This window comes from Podarcis liolepis (genome assembly GCF_965112155.1).
Source record: "Podarcis liolepis genome assembly, chromosome: 16".
In the NCBI taxonomy this organism is placed as follows: domain Eukaryota; kingdom Metazoa; phylum Chordata; class Lepidosauria; order Squamata; family Lacertidae; genus Podarcis; species Podarcis liolepis.
This window is the reverse complement of record NC_139567.1, coordinates 324,045-349,843: the sequence shown is the minus strand read 5'-3', so window position 1 is coordinate 349,843 and position 25,799 is coordinate 324,045. Positions and strand designations below refer to the sequence as shown.

Below are 25,799 nucleotides of genomic sequence, written 5' to 3'. Positions count from 1 at the left end.
GAATTCCCACCTGAAGCGGATAGAATTTTTCTTTAGTAAAAGGGCTAAATCCTTGTAGAAGTTTCTTAAGTCCAGAATGTATTTTGGGATGTCTTTGAAGATCTGTACAGCTGAATTTCCGATTTGCAAGGCCTTTTCAAAGTGTAGTCCTAGTATTTTGTCTCTTTCCTCCTTGGATCTAAGTGTGATCAAACAGTCTCTCGGGGTCTTTCTGTGTTGCTTTTTGCCCAATCTAAAGGCAGTCGTAATTTTGAATTCGTCTTCCTCAAGGTCCCAGCAATCCACAAACTCCCGTGTCAAATATTCCGCAAGGTTGTCTCTTTCATTCTCCGGAATCAGTCTTATTTTTAAGTTTCTCTCTTTCCTCTGTAACTCCCACAAGGCCAAGGTTGCATCATGCTCATAGACCTTCTTGGCAATCGGCTCTAATTTCTCCTGTGTCTCTCCCGCAGTGGCTTTGGCCTCTTCCGCAATTTGGCGCGTAGTGGCATTTTCCTCCACCAATTTATTTATAGATTCTGTATTCTGGTTTAATCTTGCTGAAATTTCTGTTAATTTTAGTGTATTCTCTGAAGTCTGTTTTGTCAAAGACTCCAGAGTTTGGTTTATCTTGAGCAGGGCGTCTGTCACAGCTTCCATAGAGACAGCTGCTCCTTTGTCTTGTCCTGTTGTTCCTGCTGATCCGGCTGTTGCGCCTGAGATTGAGCCTCTTTTCTTTACCTGTTGCTGCTGCAGCTGTTGTTGTTGTTGCTTGGTCTTGGCTCTTGTGACTATCTCTTCTTGTGCGCCACTCATGTCAAGGTCAATTCCCACGGGATTTATTCTCCCTTGGAAAATTCCACTGTCTTAGGCCGTGCCGGACTTCACTTTGTCCTCTAGAGGGAGCAAATCAAAATGGCCATAGTGCAAAATTTCCAAGTACGAAAACAAAGGAGACTGTCCAAAATGTAAAAAAGGAGATTAACACAGTCAAAGTCAATGTTGCTAAGAACTTGTAACTTCAAATTGCCACAGTTGCCCAATTTATACTATTTCTTCTTGTATTATACAGTAGCCAGGCACTGTGGAAACTTTGTATCAAAGTGTCACTTCACAGGGAAAAGTCAGTTCAGTGTGCTAAGAAGGCAGACCGTTTCATGCTTTCAAATGGGTGAGACAGCAGAGGTTTTTTACTTCCAATAGATCATGCAGTTATTAATCAAATTCACCTCCCCTCTGCCCTGCTAGCTAGAGGGGAGATCAAAGGTCTAAATGTCCGGTTTAGCTGATCAAAGAGCGGGTTTAAACGGATGCAGGTTTAGAGCTCCGTTGCTTTCGCTTTCATGCAGTCGGGGGGAGGCAGACTTCCTTTGTTTAAATCTCCCCCGTTTTTAGCCCAATTTTTAAAGTTTAAAGGGTCCCGATTATTTTTCAGCTCTTACTCACGGGGATTCAGTCCAAATTTTCTTTTCAGGAAGGAATCGGCGCTCTCCGCTTATGGCGACGCGGCTTCACTTCGCAGGCTGGGTAGCGACTCTCAGCACCGCGCTCACTCCCGATGTCGATCCGTAGCCTTTAAAAAGGCTCTTTCACGGTACCGGGGGGCGCAAAGGTGCCCACCGAGTCTCCTTGTTCTCAGGCTTCAGCGCCTGGGATTTTAGGGGTCCCCCGCTTGCCGTAGCGGGTAAGACCCGAACTTGCGAAGCAGTCCTTCTCCGGAGCTCGGAGCTAGGACCGCCATTAAGCGCTGGCACCGACCGGAAGTCTCCTGTGTTACGTATTTTAAGGGTGTGAACAAAACATGTTTGAAAGAACAGTAGGCTTAAACAGTCCATCATTAGGGAGCAGGCTGGACTCCCTTCTCCTTGGTCACATGAATCATAGAATCATAGAGTTGGAAGAGACCACAAGGGTCATCGAGTCCAACCCCCTGCCAAACAGGAAACACCATCAGAGCACTCCTGACATATGGTTGTCAAGCCTCTGCTTAAAGACCTCCAAAGAAGGAGACTCCACCACACTCCTGGGCAGCAAATTCCACTGTCAAACAGCTCTTACTGTCCAGCTCTTACTGTCCAGAAGTTCTTCCTAATGTTTAGGTGGAATCTTCTTTCTTGTAGTTTGGATCCATTGCTCTGTGTCCGCTTCTCTGGAGCAGCAGAAAACAACCTTTCTCCCTCCTCTATGTGACATCCTTTTATATATTTGAACATGGCTATCATATCACCCCTTAACCTCCTCTTTTCCAGGCTAAACATGCCCAGCTCCCTTAGCCGTTCCTCATAAGGCATCGTTTCCAGGCCTTTGACCATTTTGGTTGCCCTCCTCTGGACACGTTCCAGTTTGTCAGTGTCCTTCTTGAATTGTGGTGCCCAGAACTGGACACAGTACTCCAGGTGAGGTCTGACCAGAGCAGAATACAGTGGCACTATTACTTCCCTTGATCTAGATGATATGCTCCTATTGATGCAGCCCAGAATTGCATTGGCTTTTTTAGCTGCCGCGTCACACTGTTGGCTCATGTCAAGTTTGTGGTCAACCAAGACTCCTAGATCCTTTTCACATGTACTGCTCTCAAGCCAGGTGTCACCCATCTTGTATTTGTGCCTCTCATTTTTTTTGCCCAAGTGCAATACTTTACATTTCTCCCTGCTAAAATTCATCTTGTTTGCTTTTGCCCAGTTCTCTAATCTGTCAAGGTCGTTTTGAAGTGTGATCCTGTCCTCTGGGGTGTTAGCCACCCCTCCCAGTTTGGTGTCATCTGCAAATTTGATCAGGATGCCCTTGAGGCCATCATCCAAGTCGTTGATAAAGATGTTGAATAACACCGGGCCTAAGACAGAACCCTGTGGCACCCCACTAGTCACTCTTCTCCAGGATGAAGAGGAACCATTGATGAGCACCCTTTGGGTTCGGTCAGTCAGCCAGTTACAAATCCACTGAGTGGTAGCATAGTCAAGACCGCATTTTACCAGCTTCTTTACAAGAATATAATGGGGCACCTTGTCAAATGCCTTGCTGAAATCAAGGTAGGCTACATCCACTGCGTTCCCTTCATCTACCAGGCTTGTAATTCTGTCAAAAAACGAGATCAGGTGACTGCCAGTGGTTCTGAGATCACATCTGCCAGTTCTTTTAATACTCTTGGATGCAGTTCATCTGGCCCTGGAGACTTGAATACATCTAAACTAGCCAAGTATTCTTGTACTATCTCCTTAGTTATTCTGGGCTGTGTTTCCTTTGCTGAATCATTTGCTCCAAATTCTTCAGGTCGGGCATTGTTTTCTTTATCGGAGAAGACTGAGGCAAAGAAATTCCTTCCAGGAATCCAATGTCTCTGTTGAGACCAGGTCTCTCCATGGTTTTAAGTTTGGTAATGAGTTGCAATTCAGCAGCTTCTCTTTCCAGTCTATTTCTGAAACTCCTTTGTAGTAAAACAGCTACTTTGAGATCTTGTATAGAATGTCCTGGGAGATTGAAGTGTTCTCCTACTGGTTTCTCTGTTTTGTGATTCTTGATGTCTGATTTATGTCCGTTTATTCTTTGGCGTAAGGTTTGGCCTGTTTGTCCAATATAGAGAGCTGAAGGACACTGTTGGATTCACTGTTGGACATTGGATTCTTATCTCATTATACATGACTAGCTATTTTTCACCTTCTCACCCCTTGCCTTTTCCTGTAAGACCTATTGCAGTCGTTAAGAGTCGTCAACAGGCTCATCTCAGCTATCTGCCAATCACCCATTCCCACCACCCTTCTGAGTAATACCCCTCCCCACCTTCTCACTATATAGAAGGATCTGGCAACTTCTGTTTCAGTGTATCTGAAGAAGTGTGCATGCACACGAAAGCTCATACCAAGAACTAACTTAGTTGGTCTTTAAGGTGCTACTGGAAGGAATTTTTTTATTTTGACTAGGGCAGACCAACACGGCTACCTATCTGTAACTGAGGCAAAGAAGGCATTGAGGAGTTCAGCCCTTTCTGTGTCCCCTGTTTGCATTTCACCATCTTCTCCTCTGAGTGACCCCACTGTTTCTTTGTTCTTCCTTTTGCTACGAACATACCCATAAAAGCCTTTTTTGTTGCTTTTAACCTCTCTAGCAAGCCTGAGTTCATTCTGTGCTTTAGCTTTTCTGACTTTGTGTCTACACGTGCTGGCTATTTGTTTGAATTCCTCTTTGGTGGTTTCCCCCCTTTTCCATTTTTTGTACACATCCTTTTTTAATCTTAACTCAGTTAAAAGTTCTTTAGATAGCCACCCTGGACACAAAGTCAGAAAAGCTAAAGCACCTTCCATGTTTCCGTCTCATTGGTATTGCCTGACGTTGTGCTTTTACTATCTCCCTCTTAACAAACTCCCAGCCATCATGAACTCCCTTTCCTTTTAGTATTACTGTCCATGGGATCTCACCCAGCACTTCCCTAAGTTTTATGAAGTCGGCTTTCTTAAAGTCAAGAAATTGAGTCCTAGTATGCTTGGCTGCTCCTTTCCGCTGTATAGTAAACTTCAGAAGAGCATGATCACTCGCGCCTAATGATCCTTCCACTTCTACCCCACTAACCAGGACATCTACATTGGTTAGGACCAGATCTAAAATGGCTGTTCCTCTTGTTGCTTCTCCCACTTTCTGGACAATGAAGTTGTCTGCAAGGCCAGTGAGGAATCTATTTGACCTTATGCTCTTGGCTGAGTTTGACATCCAACAAATATCCGGGTAATTGAAGTCCCCCATTACTACTATCTCCCTTCCTTTTGCATGCTTGGCCATCTGTTCCAGGAAGGCATCATCTATGTCCTCCGTTTGGCTTGGGGATCTATAGTAAACTCCCACAATGAGGTCTCTGTTATTCTTCTTTCCCTTAATTTTGACCCAAATGCTCTCACTTTGGCTTTGAGGTTCTAAATCTTGGATTTCTTCACAGGTATACACATCCCTGACATATAACGCCACTCCTCCTCCTTTCTTGTCTGGTCTGTTTCTCTGAAATAGATTGCATCCCCCCATTATTACATTCCAATCGTGGGACTTATCCCACCAGGTTTCAGTGATGCCTATTATGTCATATTTAGTTTTCTGTACCAAGAGCTCAAGCTCATCTTGTTTATTTCCCATGCTTTGCGCATTAGTGTACAGACATTGAAGTCCATTAATCATTCCCCCGTGTCTCTTATTTAAGGATTTTTTCCTCCCACCACTAGGTCTGCGTGCTGTTTGCTCCATTTGGTCTATGACATTTGGATGATCATCTTCATCAATTGATAGACTCCTACCTTCAGGAGCACTGTCTCCCTCCCCCACATTAGTCAGTTTAAAGCCCTCCTGATGAGGTTTCTGAGATTTTTGGCAAAAACATTTCTCCCAACCGTTGTGAGGTGCAGCCCATCGCTTGCCAGAAGTCCATCTTCAAGAAACTGCAGTCCGTGATCTAAGAATCCAAACCGTTCCTGTTTACACCATTTGCGAAGCTAGCTGTTCACTTCAACTATTTTTCCCTCTCTCCCTGGGCCACGTCGTTCAACTGGGAGGACAGATGAGATGACAATTTGTGCATTTAGTTGCTTCAATTTCCTGCCGAGAGCCTCGTAGTCTCTTTTGATCTTCTGGAGGCTATTGCTTGCAGTGTCATTGGTTCCCACATGAACCAAGAGGAAGGGGTATTTGTCAGTGGGTTTTATGATTCCTTGCAGTCGTTCAGTTACATCTTGGATCTTAGCCCCGGGGAGACAGCACACTTCCCGAGACATCTTGTCAGGCCCACAGATCACTGCTTCTGTTCCCCTCAGTAGGGAATCCCCTATCACCACTACACGCCTCCTCTTAGGTTTGGTCGGGGTTCTTCCATGAGCTGTCCGTTCCAAGATCGCCTGCACATTCCCTGAGGACTGACTTTGCTGCTCGTCTTCATATACCTGATCGACTGTAATGAGGGAGAGATCCTCAAATGGAGTCTGCTCTTCGTCTTCCATGTTAGGGGAGAGGACCTCAAAGCGATTGTGTATTTCTAAACAATCAGAGCGAACCCTGGGCCTCCTACTTCTTTGAGTCACGTTTCTCCATATATCTGGCTCCTGTGTTGGTGAACTAGCCTCCTTCTCAGGGGAGTCCCCTGTCTCCTCCTTGGTGGAGACGGTGTGCTCTGTTGCTTCCAAGAAGAGCTCCAGCTCTCTAATTCTTTGGAGCGTAGCTACACGCTCCTCCAGTTGCTGGACTTTGTCTTTTAAGAGGGCAATCAACATGCAATTGCTGCAGGCAAAGCTGCCTGCAACCTTTGGCAAGATGGCAAACATTGCGCAGGAACCGCAGGCGACTGCAGCTGTTCCCTCCCCCTCCATCTTGAGAACGTGTCATTGGGGGTGGCTACAGCGGTCCTCCATCATAAAAAGCGTGAAGACAGGACAAATAACTCCCCCCACAAGAAAAACACCTAGGTCTCCCCCAACAAATGTTTGAGACTAGCTCCCTTAAATCTAAAAGATGGATCAATCTGCGTGCGCCACTAGGCGCGCGCCGCTGCCCTGCTAGCTCTGATAAGCTCCTCCCACAGCTAATCCCCTGCCTCAACAGAAACCCTGCCCCCTCTGACCTTTGCACAGGGAAAACAGCTAATCAGCCACAAAGAAACACACAAGAAAACCCTTTTTGCTCCTTCTTCAACTGCTGCCCTGCTAGGTCTGATAAGCTCCTCAATGTGAATGTGAAGCTGGGGTGTGACACTATTTCATTAGCCAAATATAAAGGTAAAGGTAAAGGACCCCTGACAATTAAGTCCAGTCACGAACGACTCTGGGGTTGTGGCGCTCATCTCGCTTTACTGGCTGAGGGAGCTGGTGTTTGTCCACAGACAGTTTTTCCGGGTCATGTGGCCAGCATGACTAAGCTGCTTCTGGTGCAATGGAACACCAAAACCAGGACTTCCGGGTTGGCACCATCGGTAATGGCGGATTCCCTCTGATTCTCCGAGGGACCAGCTCCGCGGGATCGGGTCTGCACCGCTGTGGCGATGTGGGGACCCTTCAAAAATCACAGGCGGGTGAAGCCTGTGAACGTGGGACTCGGCGGGCACCTTTTGCGTCCCCCCAATCTGCGAAGGAACCCTTTTTTGGGCTCCGGAGCAAAACGGGGTGAGCGGCGCGGTGCTGAGAGTCGACGGCTTCTTCCGCGGAGTGAAGTCGCACAGCCGTTATCAGAGAGCGCTGACTTTTTCCTGGGACAATTTGACTTCAAAAGTAACTACCCGTGAGTAGGATAAAATTGGATTTAAATGGAGAAAATAACTAATTCGGCACCGAAGTGGGGAGGCATAAACAGGAAGTCCGCCTTCCGTTTCTTGTAAACAGATCAAAGCAAAGAGACTGTAAGCGGAAACTTTGTAAGACGTTTGAAAAGGGACATAAATCCTAACATCAGAAAAGCGATCTCACCTCCGATTTGCAGGAGAGGAGGGGGGAAAGGTTTGAATGCATTTATCTGCAAAAAAGAGGAAAAGGAAGCTAAAATCCACAGCTTAAAACCTGGGAATGGTCTGCCTTGAGACAAGGAATGCCGCTCTGTGAAAAGCACTATCAGTAAACAGAGTATTTTAGACAGCTAACTCTGCAAGAGAGATACAGTGTTTCTGGACTTCTCCTGGTTTTAAAGTAACTGATTAAGTGCACCACAACTTGAGAAAGATAACTTGACTGACTTTCTTACGCAGGAATTTGCAGATTTCTGGCAACAGGATTTGGGAAAGGAAGAATTTAAGATAGTGAGTGCATTCAGGCTTGGAAGAGGAGGAAAGAAGAACAAGGTGAGAGACTGTTTGATTACCCTTCGAACAAAAGAGGAGAGAGACAAAATCTTGAATCTGCACTTCCGAAAGACTTTGGAAATACATGACTCAAGTGTGGAGATATTTAAGGACATTCCAAAACATCTTTTGGATTTAAGATCTAACTACGGAGACTTGGTTGCCCTGCTGAGAAGCAACAGAATCATCTTTAGGTGGGAATTTCCCCAAGGCCTGTCCTTTAAATATAAAGGAAGAAAGATAAAAATAAGATCAGTCGACGACAAAGATAGATTCTTGAAAGACCACAGAGAAGACTTACAGAAAGAAGTGGAATCTGGAGAAGAGCCAAGAGCACTGGAAAGAGGAATATTAGATATAGCAAATTTATCTTTTGGATTGCATGGTTCAGAGAAAGTGACACCACCGACAGAACAAGAACAAACACTTGGTGCAGTTGGAGGTAAAGTAAAGTAATAACATCATGGCTCTGCAACTATTAAGCTGGAATTGTAATGGCCTTAATTCCCCTCAGAAGAGGAAAATTGTTTTTCATTTGTTAAAAAAGGAACAATTGGACTTGATTTGCTTACAAGAAACACACGTGGTAAGGCTACATAGGAAAGTATTGATTAATAAGAGATTGGGACAAGAGTTTATTTCATCTGACAAAGTTAAAAAAAGAGGAGTGGTGATTTATGCAAAGGAGAGACTATCACCGAAATTTATTTTTAAAGATGATCAAGGAAGATTTGTGGCAATTGAAATTCAAGTTCAAGGAGAGAAATTTTTGATAGTAGGAATTTATGCACCGAATGAGGGGAAATCTGAATTCTTTAAAAAGTTGCATGAGACCTTACTGGACTATTTGGATAACAATTTGATTTTGATGGGGGATATGAACGGAGTGGTATCTACAAACATGGATAAGGCACAAAGAGCCACCAAGGATGGTAGACTACTGAAAACATTTTTTGAGATGACAGACAACTTGGACTTAGTTGACATTTGGAGAACGAAGAATCCCTTGGGAAGAGAGGGAACTTTCTTCTCTGAAGCCAAGATGACATGGACTAGAATTGACCAAATATGGGTAACTAGAGGAATGGCACCAAAGATAAAGAAAGCGGAAATTTGTCCAAAAACTTGCTCTGACCATAATGCTGTAAGGATGGAGATGAAACTAATATCAACTGGCTCCTTCAGAAGGAGGATGATTGACACCTTATTCAGAGATGAAGATGTGATTAAGAAGGCACAAAAAACTTTGAGAGACTATTTTGAGATAAATATGAACACTAATGTTGAAAAAAGAGTAATCTGGGACGCAAGCAAAGCAGTTATGAGAGGGTTCCTGATACAACAGAATGCAATAAAGAAGAGAAGTCAAAATGAGAAGAAAGATAGAATTTTGGAGAAAATAAAAGAAATTGAGAAGAAATTGAGAGCAAAACCAAAATCGCAGGAGATTTTGAGAGAAATAAAGTTATATCAAGTACAATATATGGAAATGATGAATCAGGAAATAGAATGGAAAATTAAACAAATCAGACAAAAAACATTTGAATCAGCTAATAAATGTGGGAAATTGTTGGCTTGGCAAATGAAAAAAAGACGAAAATTAAACACTATTACAAGTTTAGAAGTGGAAGGAAAGAACATACATAATCCAGCTGAGATTAGAAACTGTTTCCAGAGGTACTTTAAACAATTATACACACAAGGGCCACAGAAAGAAATGGACATAGATCGATTTCTGAAGATAAATGGACTACAAAAAATTTCTCAAGAAAGTAAATTAATGTTGAACTATAAAATATCTGAACAGGAAGTAGAAGGTGCCATTCAAAATATGCAACTAGGCAAATCTCCAGGACCGGATGGGCTGACTTCTAGATACTATAGATCCTTGAAAGAGGGGTTAGTACAACCTTTAAAGGAAGTCTGTAATGAAATACTGGAAGGGAAAAGGGCACCAGAGTCGTGGAAAGAAGCGTATATTACACTTATACCGAAAACAGAGACTGAAAAGACTCAGCTTAAGAACTACCGCCCCATATCATTACTTAATGTGGATTACAAAATTTTTGCAGATATTTTGGCCAAGAGATTGAAAAAAGTGTTGATGGAAGAGATTCATAAAGATCAAGCGGGCTTTCTCCCGGGAAGACATTTGTCTGACAATTTGAGGACTATAATTAATATTTTGGAAAAGCTAGAAGTGAATATAAACACTAAAGCAGTTTTGATATTTGTGGACGCGGAGAAAGCTTTTGACAACATTTCTTGGAGTTTTATGAAGAAGAACCTACAGGGGATGGGGGTAGGTCAAGGTTTTGAAAACGGTATAAGTGCAATTTATTCAGAACAAAAGGCTAAACTAATTGTAAATAATGTGGTGACGGAAGAATTTAAGATAGAAAAAGGGACATGACAAAGTTGCCCAATCTCCCCATTGCTTTTTATATCGGTCCTGGAGGTCCTGCTGAATATGATTAGAAGGGACCAGTTGGTTAAAGGTATACAAGTCGGAGCTAAACAGTACAAATTGAGAGCATTTGCAGATGACTTAGTATTGACGTTACAGGAGCCAGAATCTAGTACCAAAAGGGTTTTAGAACTGATTCAAGAATTTGGTCAGGTTGCAGGATTTAAACTGAATAAGTTAAAAACCAAGGTTTTAGAGAAAAATTTAACATCGATTGAGAGAGAGAGGTTTCAGAACGAGACAGGCTTAACAGTGGTTAAGAAAGTTAAATACCTGGGGATTAACATGACAGCAAAAAATGGGAATTTATTTAAAGACAACTATGAAAAATGCTGGGCTGAAGTGAAAAAAGATTTAGAAATTTGGTCAAATTTGAAGCTTTCACTGCTGGGTCGTATTGCTGCGATAAAAATGAATGTATTGCCTAGAATGTTGTTCTTGTTTCAAACATTACAAATTGTGGATAAAATGGACTGTTTCAAGAAGTGGCAGAGAGATATTTCAAGATTTGTCTGGCAGGGCAAGAAGCCTAGAATAAAATTTAAAATACTAACAGATGCAAAGGAAAGAGGTGGATTTGCCCTGCCAGACTTTAAACTTCACTATGAATCAGCAACTTTTTGCTGGTTGAAAGAATGGCTGCTTCTTGAAAACACAGACATTTTGGATTTAGAAGGTTTTAACAACGTATTTGGATGGCATGCATATCTGTGGTATGATAAGGTTAAAGCACATAAAGCATTTAAGAATCGTATTGTCAGGAAAGCATTGTTTAATGTTTGGATAAGATATAAGGATTTCTTGGAAAACAAAACCCCAAGGTGGCTGTCACCGATGGAAGCTAAAGCACAGAAAAAGCTCAATATGGAGGCCAAATGGCCAAAATATTGGGAAATTCTGGAACAAGAGGGAGATAGACTGAAATTGCAGAGTTTTGAGAAACTAAAAAATAAAGTGCGAGATTGGCTTCATTATTATCAGATAATGGAGGCATATAATTTGGACAAGAAAATTGGTTTCCAGGTGGAAAAATCAAAATTAGAAACAGAACTGTTAGAACCCAAAACTAAGATTTTGTCAAGGATGTACAACCTGCTGCTGAAATGGAATACTCAGGATGAAACGGTGAAATCTGTTATGATTAAATGGGCACAAGATGTTGGACATAATATAATGGTGGCTGACTGGGAACAGTTATGGACCACAGGTATGAAGTTTGCGGCATGTAATGCCTTAAGAGAGAATATTATGAAAATGGTATACAGGTGGTACATGACCCCAGTCAAGCTTGCAAAAATCTATCATTTGCCCGATAACAAATGTTGGAAATGTAAAGAAACTGAAGGTACATTCTTTCACCTTTGGTGGACGTGCCCAAGGATTAAGGCTTTCTGGGAGATGATCTATAAGGAATTGAAAAAAGTATTTAAATATACCTACTTGAAGAAACCAGAGGCCTTTCTCCTGGGCATAGTCGGCCAATTGGTGCCAAAGAAGGATAGAGCTTTTTTTATGTATGCTACAACAGCAGCAAGAATACTCATTGCAAAGTATTGGAAGACACAAGATCTACCCACTCTGGAAGAATGGCAGATGAAGGTGATTGACTATATGGAACTGGCGGAAATGACTTGCAGAATCCGAGACCAGGGAGAAGAGTCGGTGGAAGAAGATTGGAAGAAATTTAAAGACTATTTACAGAAATATTGTAAAATTAATGAATGTTAGAATGATGTTGGATAGAAACTAAGTGGTTTTTAGTTGCAGTACTATAAGGGAATATGAAAAATGGATTTAATAGGTAAATACTTAATGTTACAATATTTTAAGATTTAAGATTAGGATAAATAAAGAGGGGAAGGATTTGCTGAACCAACAAACTGAATTGGAATACAAAAAAGGGAGGCGTGAGGAGGTCTGGGAAACAAGCTAATGAAAAAGAAGTAATGGAAAGATTGAGTTGTTTTTAATTATTTTTATTTTGTATTTTTCTTTTTTCTATTTTTCTTTTGTAATATTTTGAAAATCTTAATAAATATCTTATAAAAAAAAGGAACACCAAAACCAGAGCAGCACACGGAAACACCATTTACTTTCCCGCTGGAGCAGTACCTATTTATCTACTTGCACTGCATGCTTTCAAACTGCTCGCTGCTATTTCTAGGGATTGTTTTGTGGATTTTACAAAATTGCATGCTTTTGTTTTAATGTGTTCCTTTACCTGTGCTTATGCTCTTGAGAACTGTTCTAAGTTGCAAGGAAACGTTTTGTGTGCTTTCACTGACCACCCCTGCACCACTTCATAGAGTGCTGGAAACAATGCTGATGTGATGGCAGGAGCCTCCCCCCAGTCTTGACCACACATTATCAAGGAGAAGGTAGCATCCACACAAAGCAGAGTTCGAGGTCTAAGTATGTGCCAAAATGCCTGCAGAGATCAATGTCTCAGAGGCCTGAAATGCAACTCAGAGCTTTCCTTTCTCTTTTCTTCCTGCCAGTTGAAAGCAAAAGGCACATTATGCAGAGGCACTAAAGATGAATACTGTGATCTGAAGGAATACTGCAATGGTACCTCTGCTGAGTGCACAGAGAATTTTTATGTCCAGGATGGACAGAATTGTGAGGGGGAGACAGGGATTTGCATGGAAGGAACATGCCAAAGTGCAGATTTGTGGTGCCGCAAAGTATTTGGAAAAGGTAACTGAAAGCAGTTCTTTCTCTCATCTCTCCTTTCTGAACAGCCCTTCTCTCTTTCCTTCTCTGTCCTTCATTCCCCACACCTCACCCAGTATTCAGACTAGTAGATTTTGATTTTTAATCCGGCAGATTTCAAGAGATGCAGCAGTCTCCTTGAAGCTGCTGTGTACATTACTCATGCATCCCTTTTCAGGGACTGGCAGGGGTAGCAAAGAGTGTTCTGAGGTGTCTGACAGGCCATTACAGAGCATTATGTCCCCAATCTGCAGCCTCAGGAAAGAGAGCAATGGGATTGTGGGGCCTCTCTGTCTGCTTATCTGAAAGACCCAACAGGTTTGGTTCCTCCCCACTGAATCATTCCATTCTAGCTACCGTATTTTGCCATCTATAAGACGGCCCCATGTATAAGACGCACCCATGTATATTTTTGGGGACTCAGATTTAAGAAAAATGGGGGGAGATGGCCCAGAGTATAAGATGCCCCGTAATTTTTGAACTTTTTTTTTTAGGGGAAAAACCTAGTCTTATACACGGAAAAATACGGTAATCATTAGAAGAATGTTGTAAGTTCTAAGAACTAGTACCTGAGCTTTCTTCCCCTCCACTTCCCTCTCAATCCCTTTTTCCTTTTGTCTTTTAGATTGTAAGCCTGAGAGCAGGAACAATCTTATCAATGATATTTCTGTGCCATTCTGGAAACCTTTTGTTGTTGCTGCTGCCACTGCTGCTAAAGAATAGGATGAAAATGCTTCATATGAATAAATAATAATTCTGATCTATATTGCAGATTCAAAAAGTGGATCATCTCAGTGTTATGAGGAAATCAACAGTCAAAAGGACAGGATGGGACATTGTGGTTCCTCTGCCAAAGGATATGAGAACTGTCAGTGGCAGTACGTTTTGAACAAAAATGGAAATTGTGTGATGATAAGGTCACATTCCTACCACTAAGAGCATTTATGGAATACAGCCCAAAGCAGCAGTGTTTGTGCAGCAGGAAGTTTTACAGGGTGGATATACAGGGTACAATTTATTCTGTCACACACCTGCACCTGATGTGTGCTAAAACTCATTTGAATCAGCATCACTTGACAGCATAATACAGAGGCCATTGTCCAGGCAAACAAGAGATGTGGTAAAACTACTAGAAATATGGCTCCCTCTTTCATGCAAAAGCCACAAATTTGGTTAAACTACTGTTATAACTGTTATATAGTGCCTGAGTTCTGTTCAACATAACTGGCAATCTGATGTGTTCCAGTCCAGGACCAAAATAGCCTTCTCCTCAGCAGTTTTATGAGGAGCAGATTAGAACAGGTGTGAAAAAAATTTGGCCTTCCAGTTGCTGCTGCAGTACAATGCAGCAGCATTGGCCATTAACCATGTAGGCTGGAGCTGATTGGTGCTGTAGTTCAGCAACATCTGGAGAGCCAAATGTACCCCACACCTGGACTAGAACAACCAGCATACCAAATGGTTACACAGCCTTTCCGAATCTGGTGTCCTCCATGTGTTTTGGATTTCACCTCCTATCATTTCCAGCCAATCCTGTGATGCTTGGGCTGATGGGAATTGTAGTCCAAAGCATCACCATATGGCTTTGCTGGCCTGTGTGCTGCTTATTGGCAGCATATTTCCAGGTCAATTCTAATAGAATCGTAGGGTCATGGAATTGTGGAGTTGGAAGGGTCCCAAGGTTAATCTAGCCCCCTGCAATGCAAGAATCTCAGCTAAAGCATCTGTACAGATGGCCATCCAACCTCTGCTTAAAAACCTCCAAGTTCACAACCTCCCAAAGGAACTCCCAAAGTTCCACTGTCTTATCAGTTCTCACTGTAAGAAGGTTTTCCCTGGTGTTTCGTTGGAATCTCCTCTCTTGTAACTTGAATCTTATCCTCCAGAGCAGGAGAAAACAAGCTTGTTCCCTCTTCCATGTGACAGCCTTGAGATGTTTGAAGATGGCTATCATATCTGCTCTCAGTCTCCTCAGTTCCAGGCTAAACATACACAGCTCCTTCAACCATTCCTAATAAGGCTTGGTTTGAGCTATGCTCATGCAATTCCCTTTTTCAGGAATTCTGGCAATGAACCAACACTTTAGGTGCTCCAATAGCTGTGTTATGGGAGATTCATTCTTCTAGGCATCTGATATCACCTGTGAGTCCTCCCACGCACCCATGCTTCTTTTGCAGGGACCTCAAGTGTGGCAAGCTGGTGTGTGAATATCCAGGTAAAAAGCCTTATGCTATCGAAAATGCAGCGATAATTTATGCAAAGGTGCAGAATCGCTTATGTGTCACTTTGGACTACATGAAAGGGCCGGGAGTGAAGGACCCATTCTTGGTTCGTGATGGCTCCATCTGTGGGGATAATAAGGTAAGGATCTGAAGCATGGATTCTGAAGCAGTCCCAGCAGGTTTGATTTCTGGTCTGGATAGTGCAGTTCTGTTGGTGTGGACAAATTGCCAGGAATGTTGGGGTCTCTATCCTGCAAAAGTGAACTGGAGCAAACAACTGCTCTGGGATGTGGTGCAGCAAGGCAATGGGATGTGCATTAGCAAGGGTCTGGTATATTCAGTGGCGTGCTGTCTCTCCATGTTGCCACTGGCTAGATCTGTCCATGAATTTGTTCAATCCCTTTTAAAGTCATCAAAGCTACACACACACACATTTTCAAGTTTTCTATTTACACAACATACTTTTTTATCATGCATTGTACAGACTTCCCAACCTATCACTATATGATATACCCCTGTACCCCTCATGGGGTTACAATTCCCAGAGTTTTCTGGAAGGAGGGATTGACTGTTACATTGTTCTGGGAATTATAGCTCTGGAGTGGGAGGCGTAGAGATCTCTTAACAACTCTCAGCACCCTTAATAAAACTACAGCTCCCAGAATTCTTTGGGGGAAGCCATAATTGTTTAAAGTGGTAGCATACTGTATAGTGCAGATATGACCTGTTATTGTAATGATATACCTCCGTTTATGAACTGCCCGGTTCACGAACAACTCAGAACCCAAATGCTGCAAACCCGGAAGTAGATGTTCCGGTTTGTAAACTTTGCCCCGGAAGCCGAACATGCTCCCGAGCTTCCGTTTTTCCTGTTGCGCAGCAAATCTGAGTCCCCCGCATAGTAATTAAGCCTTTCCCCTCCCACTTCTGCTCTTGCGCTGCTCATCTGAGTCCCCCCCCCCCGTCGTAATTAAAGCCTTCTGTTTCTGATTGCAGTGTTCTGAGGTGATACTTGGTGCTTTTGTTTTTGCTATTTTTTGCGTTTGTGTTTGCATGACTTTTTCATTTTAGTGACTGTGGCTTGTTTTTTGTTTTATGGCTACCATCAGTGCAGGTAAGGAAAAAATAATTATTTTAATTTTTATCATCTACAATACTGTCTTATTTATAGTACAGAACATTGATTACTGCTTTCATTTTATGGATCAGTGGTCTTCTTAGATAGTAAAATTCATGTTAAATTGCTGTTTTAGAGCTTGCTTTTCATAGTCTGGAACGGATTAATCCATTTTCCATTACTTACTATGGGAAAGCACACTTTGGTTTAAGAACGGACTTCCAGAACAGATTAAGTTTGTAAACCGAGGTACCACTGTATTGTTATGCATTTATGCTGTTCTGTTCTGAGCCACTTTGGGCACATTTATGTAGGAAAGCAGCATACAAATAGAAATAATAAATGCATATTACCTGTTAAAATTGAGATGATATGGAGGGGTATATGGAAAAGGAGTACAATCCCCCTCTTTCCCTCTGCATGCAATCTGTCTCCCCTCCAGTCTCCGCTGTCAGTTACTTAGGTATGTATGTGTGTCCAGCCTCAAAGGGCAAAGGTCTCTCATGGCTATTATTCCATCTGGCTGCGTCTTTGCCTGAAGTGGTCCCAATTTTATTTTTTAGGTTTGCATGACCCAGAAGTGTGTGGATAGGTCTGTATTAAAAACAACTTGTGATCCAGTGAAAAAGTGCAACAGGAAAGGAGTGAGTAAAAGCAACATTATTTTTCTAATAGTATCAGATATGTGGCATATTGCTTTGCAAATATGTTTAGCAGTCATCCCCCCTCCAGGGATATGTGGGAAAGGCAGTTTTTCAAGGAGCAGCTTAGGAGGAGCTCCTTTTATTCAATTTATAGAATCATAGAATCATAGTTGGAAGAGACCACAAGGGCCATCGAGTCCAACCCCCTGCCAAGCAGGAAACACCACCAGAGCACTCCTGACATATGGTTGTCAAGCCTCTGCTTAAAGACCTCCAAAGAAGGAGACTCCACCACACTCCTTGGCAGCAAATTCCACTGTCGAACAGCTCTTACTGTCAGGAAGTTCTTCCTAATGTTTAGGTGGAATCTTCTTTCTTGTAGTTTGGATCCATTGCTCCGTGTCCGTTTCTCTGGAGCAGCAGAAAACAACCTTTCTCCCTCCTCTATGTGACATCCTTTTATATATTTGAACATGGCTATCATATCACCCCTTAACCTCCTCTTCTCCAGGCTAAACATGCCCAGCTCCCTTAGCCGTTCCTCATAAGGCATCGTTTCCAGGCCTTTCACCATTTTGGTTGCCCTCCTCTGGACACGTTCCAGTTTGTCAGTGTCCTTCTTGAACTGTGGTGCCCAGAACTGGACACAGTATTCCAGGTGAGATCTGACCAGAGCAGAATACAGTGGCACTATTACTTCCCTTGATCTAGATGCTATACTCCTATTGATGCAGCCCAGAACTGCATTGGCTTTTTTAGCTGCTGCGTCACACTGTTGGCTCATGTCAAGTTTGTGGTCAACCAAGACTCCTAGATCTTTTTCACATGTACTGCTCTCAAGCCAGGTGTCCCCCATCTTGTATTTGTGCCTCTCATTTTTTTTGCCCAAGTGCAATACTTTACATATCTCCCTGTTAAAATTCATCTTGTTTGTTTTGGCCCAGTTCTCTAATCTGTCAAGGTTGTTTTGAAGTGTGATCCTGTCCTCTGGGGTGTTAGCCACCCCTCCCAGTTTGGTGTCATCTGCAAATTTGATCAGGATGCCCTTGAGTCCATCATCCAAGTCGTTGATAATGATGTTGAATAAGACCGGGCCCAAGACAGAACCCTGTGGCACCCCACTAGTCACTCTTCTCCAGGATGAAGAGGAACCATTGATCATGGGGCACCTTGTCAAATGCCTTGCTGAAATCAAGGTAGGCTACATCCACTGCGTTCCCTTCATCTACCAGGCTTGTAATTCTGTCAAAAAACGAGATCAGGTTAGTCTGACATGACTTATTTTTCAGAAATCCATGCTGACTATTGGTGATCACAGCATTCCTTTCTAGGTGCTCACAGACTGTTTGCCAGAATCTTCCCTGGTATTGATGTCAGACTAACTGGGCGATAATTATTTGGGTCCTCTCTTTTCCCCTTTTTGGAAATAGGGACAACATTTGCCCTCCTCCAGTCTGCCGGGACTTCGCGTGTTCTCCAGGAATTCTCAAAATGACTGCCAGTGGTTCTGAGATCACATCTGCCAGTTCTTTTAATTCTCTTGGATGCAGTTCATCTGGCCCTGGAGACTTGAATACATCTAAACTAGCCAAGTATTCTTGTACTATCTCCTTAGTTATTCTGGGCTGTGTTTCCTTTGCTGAATCATTTGCTTCAAATTCTTCAGGTCGGGCATTGTTTTCTTTATCGGAGAAGGCTGAGGCAAAGAAGGCATTGAGGAGTTCAGCCCTTTCTGTGTCCCCTGTTTGCATTTCACCATCTTCTCCTCTGAGTGACCCCACTGTTTCTTTGTTCTTCCTTTTGCTACGAACATACCCATAAAAGCCTTTTTTGTTGCTTTTAACCTCTCTAGCAAGCCTGAGTTCATTCTGTGCTTTAGCTTTTCTGACTTTGTGTCTACACGTGCTGGCTATTTGTTTGAATTCCTCTTTGGTGGTTTCCCCCCTTTTCCATTTTTTGTACACATCCTTTTTTAATCTTAACTCAGTTAAGAGTTCTTTAGATAGCCACCCTGGACACAAAGTCAGAAAAGCTAAAGCACAGAATGAACTCAGGCTTGCTAGAGAGGTTAAAAGCAGCAAAAAAGGCTTTCATGGGTATGTCCGTAGCAAAAGGAAGAACAAAGAAACAGTGGGGTCACTCAGAGGAGAAGATGGTGAAATGCAAAGAGGGGACAATGCCCGACCTGAAGAATTTGGAGCAAATGATTCAGCAGAGGAAACACAGCCCAGAATAACTAAGGAGATAGTACAAGAAGAACAGTAAGAGCTGTTCGACAGTGGAATTTGCTGCCAAGGAGTGTGGTGGAGTCTCCTTCTTTGGAGGTCTTTAAGCAGAGGCTTGACAACCATATGTCAGGAGTGCTCTGGTGGTGTTTCCTGCTTGGCAGGGGGTTGGACTCGATGGCCCTTGTGGTCTATTCCAACTCTATGATTCTATGAAAAATGTCCCAAATAACTGCTGGAGGTGAAAAGAAAAGCCAGGTAAAGAACTCAAGGTATTTTGGGAGGACATCCACGTAGAATTGGAAATTTTTTTTTTAAGATATCTTTCAATAGGAAACCAGAAGCTTTGCTTTTGGGAATCACAGATTCAGATATTACTAAAAAGGCTAAAGAGATCTTCTTATATGCTACGGTAGCACAAGAGTTCTCATTGCGACAAATCGGAAAAGTGATAAAGTCCCGTCAATATTAGAATGGTCAAAAATTGGCTGAATACGCGAAATTAGATAGCATGTCAGAAAAAATAAAAAATAAACCAAAACAGGTATTTATCTCAAAATGGGAAATTTTAAAAATATATTAGTCTAGTTAGTCTAAGGTCATTTGCTGCATTTGAATAATTTCAGCAGCAGTATTAAGAATGTGGTAAAACCTATGAATGGATCAAAGGATATTACATTTGAACAAATAATACAGAATCTGTAATAAGGAATAGACGGGAAGTCTGGTCGATAGAAAAAGACCACTTTTATTTTATGTTTTGAAGGTTATTAGTTGATGTATTCTCTTCTTTTTGCTTTGGCGGTGATAGAAATTTATTTTCTTTTTCTGTATGGTGTGTTAATGTGAATGGTATATGAATGGTATCAATAAAATTAATTTTAAAAATGCATGATTTAATGGGGAAGAAATTTTTGTTAGAATATACAGATGGAACAGTGGGAACATATATGGACTAAGGGTTTAAAATTTACATTGTGTTACGATTGTAAAGAGAATTTCCATAAAATGATGTATCATTGGTATTTAACTACTAAGAAACTATTCAGAATGTATAAAGATGTTTTAAATGTTTGCTGGAAATGCCAAGAACATGAAGGGACTTTTTTTCCATGCTGGGTGGACATGTAAAAAGGCTAAAAAATGTTGCATACAAATACATCCATTGATACAGCAGATTTTAAAGCTTAATATTCAGCTTTTAATAAAGGTTAAAAGTCCTTCATGGATCACTGCCTTGCCGTGGCGAAGGGGCTTGAAGAACTCAGAGAAGCTATGAGCTATGCCGTGCAGGGCCACACAAGATGGAGAGGTCATAGTGGAGAGTTTTGACCAAACGTGATCCACCTGGAGCAGGAACCGGCAAGCCACTCCAGTATTCCTGCCAAGAAAACTCCATGGACAAAGACATCAGGCATATAAAAGTTATGACGCTGGAAGATGAGCCCCTCAGGTCGGAAGGCATCCAACATGCTACTGAGGAAGAGCGGAGGACAACTACAAGTAGATTCAGAGCTGATGAAGCGGCTGGGCCAAAGCTGAAAGGACGCTCAGTTGCGGATAAGCCTGGAAGCGAAAGGACAGTCCAATGCTGTAAAGAAAAATATTGCATAGGAACCTGGAATGTAAGAACCATGAACCTTGGTAAGTTGGATGTGGTAAAAAATGAGATGGCAAGAATAAATATTGACATCCTGGGCATCAGTGAACTAAAATGGACGGGAATGGGCGAATTCAGTTTGGATGACCATCACATCTACTACTGTGGGCAAGAATCCCGTAAAAGAAATGGAGTGGCCCTCATAGTCAACAAAGAGTGGCGAAAGCTGTACTGGGATGCAATCTCAAAAATGATAGAATGATCTTGATACGAATCCAAGGCAGACCTTTTAACATCACAGTAATCCAAGTTTATGCACCAACTACTGGTGCTGAAGAAACTGAAATTGACCAGTTCTATGAAGACTTACAAGACCTTATAGAAATGACACCAAAGAAGGATGTTCTTCTCATTATAGGGGATTGGAATGCTAAAGTAGGGAGTCAAGAGATAAAAGGAACAACTGGCAAGTTTGGCCTTGGAGTTCAAAACGAAGCAGGGCAAAGGCTAATAGAGTTCTGCCAAGAGAACAAGCTGGTCATCACAAACACGCTTTTCCAACAACACAAGAGACAACTCTACACATGGACATCACCAGATGGGCAGCATCGAAATCAGATTGATTATATTCTCTGCAGCCAAAGATGGAGAAGCTCTATACAGTCAGCAAAAACAAGACCTGGAGCTGACTGTGGCTCAGATCATCTTCTTATAGCAAAATTCAAGCTTAAACTGAAGAAAGTAGGAAAAACCACTGGGCCGGTAAGATACAATCTAAGTCAAATCCCTTATGAATACACAGTGGAAGTGAGGAACAGGTTTAAGGATTTAGATTTGGTGGACAGAGTGCCTGAAGAACTATGGATGGAGGCTCGTAACATTATACAAGAGGCAGCAACGGAAACCATCCCAATGAAAAGGAAATGCAAGAAAGCAAAGTGGCTGTCCAACGAGGCCTTACAAATAGCCGGAGAGAGAAGGCAAGCAAAATGCGAGGGAGATAGTGAAAGATACAGGAAATTGAATGCAGATTTCCAAAAAATAGCAAGGAGAGACAAGAAGGCCTTCTTAAACGAGCAATGCAAAGAAATAGAGGAAAAGAATAGAATGGGAAAAACCAGAGATCTGTTCAAGAAAATTGGAGATATGAAAGGAACGTTTCGTACAAAGCAGAAGCAGAAGACATCAAGAAGAGGTGGCAAGAATACACAGAGGAACTATACCAGAAAGAAATGGATGTCTCATATACCCCAGGTAGTGTGGTTGCTGACCTTGAGCCAGACATCCTGGAGAGTGAAGTCAAATGGGCCTTAGAAAGCATTGCTAATAACAAGGCCAGTGGAAGTGATGATATTCCAGCTGGAATATTTAAAATTTTAAAAGATGATGCTGTTAAGGTGCTACACTCAATATGCCAGCATATTTGGAAAACTCAGCAGTGGCCAGAGGATTGAAGAAGGGAAGTGCCAAAGAATGCTCCAACTACTGCAGAATTGCACTCATTTCACACGCTAGCAAGGTTATGCTTAAAATTCTACAAGGCAGGCTTAAGCAGTATGTGGACCGAGAACTCCCAGAAGTGCAAGCTGGATTTAGAAGAGGCAGAGGAACCAGACACCAAATTACAAACATGCGCTGGATTATGAAGAAAGCTAGAGAGTTCCAGAAAGACATCTACTTCTGCTTCATTGACTATGTAAAAGCCTTTGACTGTGTCAACCACAGCAAACTATGGCAAGTTCTTAAAGTAATGGGAGTGCCTGATCACCTCATCTGTCTCCTGAGAAATCTCTATGTGGGACAAGAAGCTACAGTTAGAACTGGATATGGAACAACTGATTGGTTCAAAATTGGGAAAGGAGTACGGCAAGGCTGTATATTGTCCCCCTGCTTATTTAACTTATATGCAGAATTCGTCATGTGAAAGGCTGGGCTGGATGAATCCCAAGCCGGAATTAAGATCGCTGGAAGAAATATCAACAACCTCAGATATCACACTTCTGAAGAAGTGTGCATGCACACGAAAGCTCATACCTAGAACTAACTCAGTTGGTCTTTAAGGTGCTACTGGAAGAAATTTTTTTTTATTTTGACTATGGCAGACCAACACGGCTACCTATCTGTAACTGGAACCTCAGATATGCAGATGACACAACCTTGATGGCAGAAAGTGAGAAGGAATTAAAGAACCTTTTAATGAGGGTGAAAGAGGAGAGGCAGTGAGAGATTTTACTTTCTTGGGCTCCATGATCACTGCAGATGGTGACAGCAGTCACGAAATTAAAAGACGCCTGCTCCTTGGGAGAAAGGCGATGGCAAACCTAGACAGGATCATTTGCCCTGCCAGACCTTAAACTTAATTATGAATCAGCAGCCTTTTGCTGGTTGAAAGAATGGCTGTTTCTCGAAAACACAGACATCTTGGACTTAGAAGGTTTTAACAATGTATTTGGATGGCATGCATACAGTGGTGCCCCGCAAGACGAATGCCTCGCAAGACGAAAAACCCGCTAGACGAAAGGGTTTTCCGTTTTTCGATGTGCTTCGCAAGACGAATTTCCCTATGGGATTGCTTCGCAAGACGAAAACGTCTTGCAAGTTATGTGATTTTTTTTGCTTCCCTCCCCTTTTTCTAAGCCGCTAATAGCCTTTTAGCCGCTAAGCCTTTAATAGCCGCTAAACCGCTAATAGCGCTAAGCCGCTAATAGGGTTGCTTCGCAAGACGAAAAAACCACTAGATGAAGAGACTCGCGGAACGGATTATTTTCGTCTTGCGAGGCACCACTGTATTTATGGTATGACAAGGTCAAAGCACATAAAGCATTCAAAAATCACATTGTCAGGAAAGCATTGTTTAATGTCTGGATAAGATATAAGGATTTATTTGAAAATAAAATCCCAAAGTGGTTGTCACCGATGGAAGCGAAGGCTCAGAAAAAGCTCAATATGGTGGCCAAATGGCCGAAATATTGGGAAATTTTGGAACAAGAGGGAGACAAATTGAAATTGCAGAGTTTTGAAAAATTAAAAAACAAAGTGCGAGACTGGCTTCATTATTATCAAATAATGGAGGCATACAATTTAGACAACAAAAAAAATGGATTCCAGGTGGAAAAATCAAAATTGGAAACAGAACTGTTAGAACCCAGAACAAAGATTTTGTCAAGGATGTATAACTTGCTGTTGAAATGGAACACTCAGGATGAAACTGTGAAATCTGCTATGATTAAATGGGCAAAAGATGTTGGACATAACATTATGATGGCTGACTAGGAACAGTTATGGACCACAGGTATGAAGTTCACGGCATGTAATCCTTAAGAGAGAATATTATCAAAATGATATACAGGTGGTACATGACCCCAGTCAAGCTTACAAAAATTTATCACTTGCCCGACAATAAATGTTGGAAATGTAAAGAAACTGAAGGTACATTCTTTCACCTTTGGTGGACGTGCCCAAGGATTAAGGCTTTCTGGGAGATGATTTATAATGAAATGAAAAAGGTATTTAAATATACCTTCCTGAAGAAACCAGAGGCCTTTCTCCTGGGCATAGTCGGCCAATTGGTGTTAAAAGAAGGATAGAACTTTTTTATGTACGCCACAACAGCAGCAAGAATACGTATTGCAAAGTACTGAAAGACACAAGATTTACCCACTCTGGAAGAATGGCAGATGAAGGTGATGGACTATATGGAATTGGCGGAAATGACTGGCAGAATCCGAGACCAGGGAGAAGAGTTGGTGGAAGAAGATTGGAAAAAGTTTAAAGACTATTTACAGAAATATTGTAAAATTAATGAATGTTAGAATGATGCTGGATAGAAATGAAGTGGTTTTTAGCTGTAACACTATAAGGGAATATGAAAAATGGATTACTAATAGGTAAAAATTTAATGTTACAATATTTTAAGATTAAAGATTAGGATAAATAAAGAGGGGAAGGATTTGCTGAACTAACAAACTGAACTGGAATACAAAAAAGGGAGGCGTGAGGAGGTCCGGGAAACAAGCTAATGAAAAAGAAGTAATGGAAAGATTGAGTTGTTTTTAACTGTTTTTTAACTTGGTTTTTTTCTTTTTTTCTTTTTTCATTTTGTAATATTTTGAAAATTTTAATAAATATCTTTTCTTTAAAAAAAGCCATGGTTTTCCCAGTAGTGATGTATGGAAGTGAGAGCTGGACCATAAAGAAGGCTGATCGCCGAAGAATTGATGCTTTTGAATTATGGTGCTGGAGGAGACTCTTGAAAGTCCCATGGACTGCAAGAAGATCAAACATATCCATTCTTAAGGAAATCAGCCCTGAGTGCTCACTGGAAGGACAGATCCTGAAGCTGAGGCTCCAATACTTTGGCCACCTCATGAGAAGAGAAAACTCCCTGGAAAGGACCCTGATGCTGGGAAAGATGGAGGGCACAAGGAGAAGGGGACGACAGAGGATGAGATGGTTGGACAGTGTTCTCGAAGCTACAAACATGAGTCTGACCAAACTGCGGGAGGTAGTGGAAAATAGGAGTGCCTGGCGTGCTCTGGTCCATGGGGTCATGAAGAGGCGGACACGACTAAACGACTAAACAACAACAAAAGTCAGAATTCTTTTTTTAAGGCTAAATAGTTACACAACTGGAAAAGGATTATGGAAGATTACTCCAATGGGATTATTGGAGATTGCTGTATGCACAAAGATGGAAAGATGCAGAATGACTTGGTTCAGATGGGTTGTTAACATGTTTAATTAGCGAAAACATTGGAAATTTCTTATGTAAATACTAGTTTACAGAAGACAGAAAATAGAATAGTTTGATCTTAATGAGTAAATACTATATATAGCAGCAGGACAGAGAGCTGGAAGTCCTTTTATCTTTTTAAAATTTTCCTTAATCTTTTATTTCTCTTTCTCTTTCTTTAGGTTTTACTTTTCTTTTTGTTTTCTCCTTTGTTCTTTTTTAGATTAAGTAGCTGTTTATTTTAGCATATTATAAAAAGATACTTTGTAATGGGTTTGTATTTTTCTATATCTTTGAATAAGCGGGGGC

General features: G+C 41.8%; 1 protein-coding gene across 3 annotated transcripts in view; it reads left to right on the top strand.

Moving 5' to 3' along the window:
- LOC310695689 (disintegrin and metalloproteinase domain-containing protein 2-like) overlaps positions 1-25,799 on the top strand; it is an 83,937-nt gene that overhangs the window by 52,267 nt on the left and 5,871 nt on the right. For all 3 annotated transcript variants that reach the window (XM_083480507.1, XM_083480508.1, XM_083480506.1), the window contains 4 exons: positions 12,737-12,935; positions 13,723-13,828; positions 15,128-15,311; positions 16,853-16,933. In XM_083480507.1, coding sequence (XP_083336633.1) covers positions 12,737-12,935; positions 13,723-13,828; positions 15,128-15,311; positions 16,853-16,933 — 570 coding nt within the window. The remainder of the gene's footprint in view (positions 1-12,736; positions 12,936-13,722; positions 13,829-15,127; positions 15,312-16,852; positions 16,934-25,799) is intronic.